Source organism: Heloderma suspectum, chromosome 2 (assembly GCF_057233095.1).
Source record: "Heloderma suspectum isolate Gila_16-S chromosome 2, 16-S_ref, whole genome shotgun sequence".
Taxonomy (NCBI): Eukaryota; Metazoa; Chordata; class Lepidosauria; order Squamata; family Helodermatidae; genus Heloderma; species Heloderma suspectum.
In genome coordinates this window covers 402,563,934-402,568,560 of record NC_139459.1, presented here as the reverse complement: position 1 = coordinate 402,568,560, position 4,627 = coordinate 402,563,934, and the positions used below count along the sequence as shown (strand labels likewise).

At 50.4% G+C, this 4,627-nt stretch overlaps 1 protein-coding gene across 1 annotated transcript; it reads left to right on the top strand.

Annotated features, from left to right (window-relative positions):
* The first annotated feature begins 215 nt into the window (after window positions 1-215).
* On the top strand, window positions 216-4,376 carry LOC146356669 (vomeronasal type-2 receptor 26-like). The gene is made up of 3 exons (XM_084830249.1): window positions 216-404; window positions 1,133-1,259; window positions 3,472-4,376. Exons 1-3 carry the CDS (start codon window positions 216-218, stop codon window positions 4,374-4,376), a joined length of 1,221 nt encoding a protein of 406 aa, XP_084686375.1.
* Window positions 4,377-4,627: the final 251 nt, after the last annotated feature.

Genomic DNA, 4,627 nt, shown 5'->3' with positions numbered 1-4,627 from the left:
CTCAGGGATGAAACCGGGTCCCTTGGGAAGGTTAAGAGACACACCCAGCCACTTGAGTCCTGACCCAACACTGAGCCATAGAAGATTCAAGCATGAGATGGGCAGCACTGAGAAATTGAGTGCGGTTTCTGGTTTGCTCCATGCTCTCCTCCATGATTTCTCTGCTGTTCTAGCTTCACCCTTTCCTGAGAAACTCCCAGTTGTACAATACTTCCATGGAGAGGCGGCATTTGGATGAGAACGGAGACCTGGCAGCCGCCTTTGACATCGTGAACTGGGTGAAGTTCCCCAACAAGTCTGTGGTCAAAGTGAAGTTTGGGAGTATGGAAAGACGGGGATCCCCAGCAGGCCTCAAGGTCACTATTGATCAGGACGCCATTGTGTGGCCACAGTGGTTCAACAAGGTGAGGAAAATGATTCCTTTCATTTCATGGTATTTATTACCATCTCTTGTCCTCCGCTAAATGGAACAGATTCCCGGTCAGCCTGGAACTTCCAAAAAGCAGCAATTTTTCAAGATTTTCAATTTGTTTTACCATCTCTTAACCTCTAATCAATGTAGTAGGTTCCAGGTGAATATTCCTGACCCTGGTGCCCTCAAAATACATTGGAGTGCACCTTCCATGTTTCCAAGCCTTCATGGGCATTAGCTGAGAATGATGGGAGTTGCTGTTGCACACAGCTGATGGGCACCAGGCTGGGGAAGATGTTCCAGGCGGGGCTGCCTTGGACTCCCTGCCCATTCCAATGAGGAGCAGTTTTTCCAGATCTCAGAGAGAGGGGAGCCCTTTCCCCACGCTGCAACCCAGCTGCGCACCAGAAGGATTGCCTCTGCACAAACACAGGTTGCAGGTTAATGGTACATCAACTCTTTGTACCGTGATATAGCACCACAAGGCTGTATGATGCTTGATGGACTACAAGAGGACAGGTCCCTCGAAACTGGACACAATGGAAACAAGAGCGAAGGGGAGGAGAAGCCCCAGGGGGCGGGGAGGGAGGGGGTGGTACACTGGGAAACGGTTTCACATTCAGTCCTAGAGGCCCTGTTGCGTCCTACCGACTCTCTCTCATTCCTGTAGCTCAATTGGCCTAACACCTTTTCCTTGACTCTTCTTATCTTTATGCGTAGCCCCTGCCTCATTCCAGGTGTGTGGGAAGCTGTCGCCCTGGATCCGTCAAGGTGGTTCAGGAAGGAAAGCCGCTTTGCTGCTACGACTGTCCTCCCTGTGCGGAGGGGACCATCTCCAGCCAGGAAGGTGGGTGACTCCAGAGGAAAGTGCAGGCCCTGGGGAGAAGGGGAGAAGCCACAATTTATTCCACAAAATGACTGATGAAAAATAATCTGGGAGGACGGACTGAGGGTTGGGGCACGGGGAGGCAGAGGATGGGGCCGGGATCAGCACCCCCAGCCTGCATGTGTCTCCGGCACTTAACGTCGCGTGCAAGCCCTCCATGGTTCATATTGTTATGTTAGTGAGGCGGCTCGCTACAAGCAGGAGGGCCTTTTCTGCTGTGGCACCCCGGCTGTGGAATGAGCTCCCTAGGGAGGCTCACCTGGCATCTACTTTGTACTCCTTCCAGCACCTATTTATTCTCCCAGGCATTTTTAAATCCCTATTTTAAATTGCTGCATTGCTGCCAGGTTGTATTCTGGTGGTATTGTAATAATGTGGTTTGAAAGCGTTATATATTATATTGTTTTATCCTGAGCTTTTTAGTTTTAATTTTTGTGAACCGCCCAGATAGCTTTGACTATTGGGTGGTATGGAAATGAAAGAAATCAAGTAAAATAAATAAATGTTCACCCGACGTCTCTGAGCAGTAAGAAATTGCATGGATGGAGTTTGTGCCAAGGTTTGGTTTCCTTTGGAAGGAGGTCAGTGGTAGGGTTGGCGGAGAATTTCTCCCCGAAACTTTGGGGGGCCGAGCGCCAAAGTGTTCGGCCCCCGGAACAAGTTTCGGGGAGAAATTATATGCACCCCCCCGCCCCCCGCACCCCCCCCGGGACGGGACTTACCTTTGGCGAATGTCCCTCCCGGCGGCGGGTCCGGCCGGCAGTTCGGCGGGTCTTCGTCCGGGGCGGGAGTGGCAGCCGGTCTTTCAACCGGCTGCCGCCGCCACCATTCCAATAAAAGAAAATAAAAATGCCCCTGTGATAGGCTACGTGATGATTAACGTAGCCTATCACGGCTAGATTTGCAAAGTCAGCCATGATAGGCTACGTAAATCGTCACGTAGCCTATCACGGGTGACTTAAAAAAAAAAAAAAAGCACGTACGCAAATGGTAGCCCCCATAGGGACCCGCCGTTCGTGTTCCTTATTTGGTCCCTGTAGTCTACGTAAAGATTTACGTAGACTACGGCGAAAATAAGGGCAATGCTATTTGCGTCCGTTAGTTTGGCACATCTAGTCTTCCTTTGGAAGGAAGTCAGTGCCGGCTTTGTGGCATGGGATGATCCTGGTTGAGCATTGGCTGAGCACAGGTGGATGCACAGTGTAAACAAGGCTGGATGTGGGTGGTGGGAGTTTAGGTCCACTTTTCCCACATCCAGCACCACAAGATGCTTGCAGAGCCCACGTTCAGCTCTCCGTGACCCCATTCACATGACCCAACAACCTTCACTTGGTTGTCAGCACTGTTTGTCTCATGGTGGCTTCTCGTGATGTGCAAACTGGCCCTGTGTCCCCTCCTCTGTGTCAATGAAACTTTGCTCTATTTTTTGCCTAAGCTGTGGGAGAGGGGTGGGGAAGACAGGCAAGCTCTTTCCCCAAATGGCTGTCCCCGTGCAGAGGAGTCACCAGGATCCTAGTCATCGTGGTCCATTGCCCTGGAATTTCCCTCAAAAGGAGGAGCTCCTTGGCAACCATCTGAGGACTCAAAAGGCAGTCTCCGGGAATACTGCTGGATCCTCTCACCTGTCCTCCTCAAACAAAATGATCATTACAGCAGAAGTGGGGGACTCAATTTTGTTGGGCGCCTTCCTAGCCTGCCCTCCGTGCCCTGAAAGACATCAGGGAGAGAGCCAGGCCCCTGACATCATGTCATTCCCAGCCAACTTACCACATGGATGATCCACAAAATGCACCAAACAGACTCGGCCAGCCTACATTCCCCGCATTTATCGCCAATCACAGGATGGAGATAACAGCAGGGATTCTTTCAGGGGTCCAGTCCTCCTAGTGGAGGGATTCATGAAGGCTTCATGGAACAAATGGGGAACATTTTCAGGCCAGATTAGGCCCACAGAAGCGAGTTTCCCCATCCCTGGGTTAAGGTCATGTTTAAACACATGAAACACCTAATGTGGATTGTGGCCATGGAAGACTGATGAGTCCCAGCAGGCCTGACCACGCCCTTCATGACATTAATATGTCCTTCCCATCACACCAGAGAAATATCTTTGATGGAATGTAAAAGAACAGAGATTGCTAAGGGTATAAGTGAGATGTTTCTCTTGTTTTTCCAGATGCAGACCATTGCAGCAAGTGTCCGGATGATCAGCATCCAAACAAGGACCGGGATCAATGTATCCCCAAGGATATCACCTTCCTGTCCTACGAAGAATATTTGGGTATCATCCTGGCTTCCTTTTCCCTATTCTTATCCTTAATCACAGGCTTTGTGTTAGGAATCTTCATCAAATACCTGGATACTCCAGTAGTCAAAGCCAACAACCGGGACCTCTCCTACATTCTCCTCATCTCCCTCCTGCTTTCCTTTCTGTCCTCCTTCTTCTTCATTGGTCAGCCATGGAAAGCAACCTGCCTCCTGCGACAAATGGCCTTCAGCATCATCTTCTCAGTTGCGGTCTCTTCTCTGTTGGCCAAAACGATCACGGTGGTGCTGGCCTTCCTGGCCACAAAGCCAGGGAACAGGGTGAGGGGATGGCTGGGGAAGAGTTTGGCCAACTCCATCATCCTTTCCTGTTCCAGTGTCCAAGTTGTCATCTGCTCCGTCTGGCTTGGCATCTCTCCGCCTTTCCCTGACACTGACATGCACTCGCAGCCTGGACAGATCATCCTGCAATGCAACGAAGGGTCTGTCGCCATGTTTTATGCTGCCCTTGGCTACATGGGCTTCCTGGCTGCCATCTGCTTCACGGTGGCTTTTCTAGCCAGGAAGCTGCCTGGCGCCTTCAATGAAGCCAAGCTGATCACCTTCAGCATGCTGGTCTTCTGCAGTGTTTGGGTGTCCTTTGTGCCCACTTACTTGAGCACCAAGGGGAAATACATGGTAGCCGTGCAGGTCTTCTCCATCTTGGCCTCCAGTGCTGGCTTACTGGGCTGCATCTTTCTCCCCAAGTGCTACATGATTGTACTGAGGCCTGATCTGAATACAAAGGAGCATCTGATGATGAAAACAAAAGAATAAATCTGATTCTTTATTCCAAATACACCAATAGTCTGCCATTTTTATAGGGGTGTGCAGGCTTCAGATGGTGGCCGTATTGGTTCATCCACCATTTTGTGCAACCCCTAACTCCACAGCACCGTCTACTGGTCAGTGATGATAGTGCAGTCTTACGATGAGCCATTCTTTTGAAACTGAAACTTGCTAGCTTTACTGAATCTTCACTTTGAATTCCACTGCCCCAGACACATCCCACTTCATGCAAATGACCC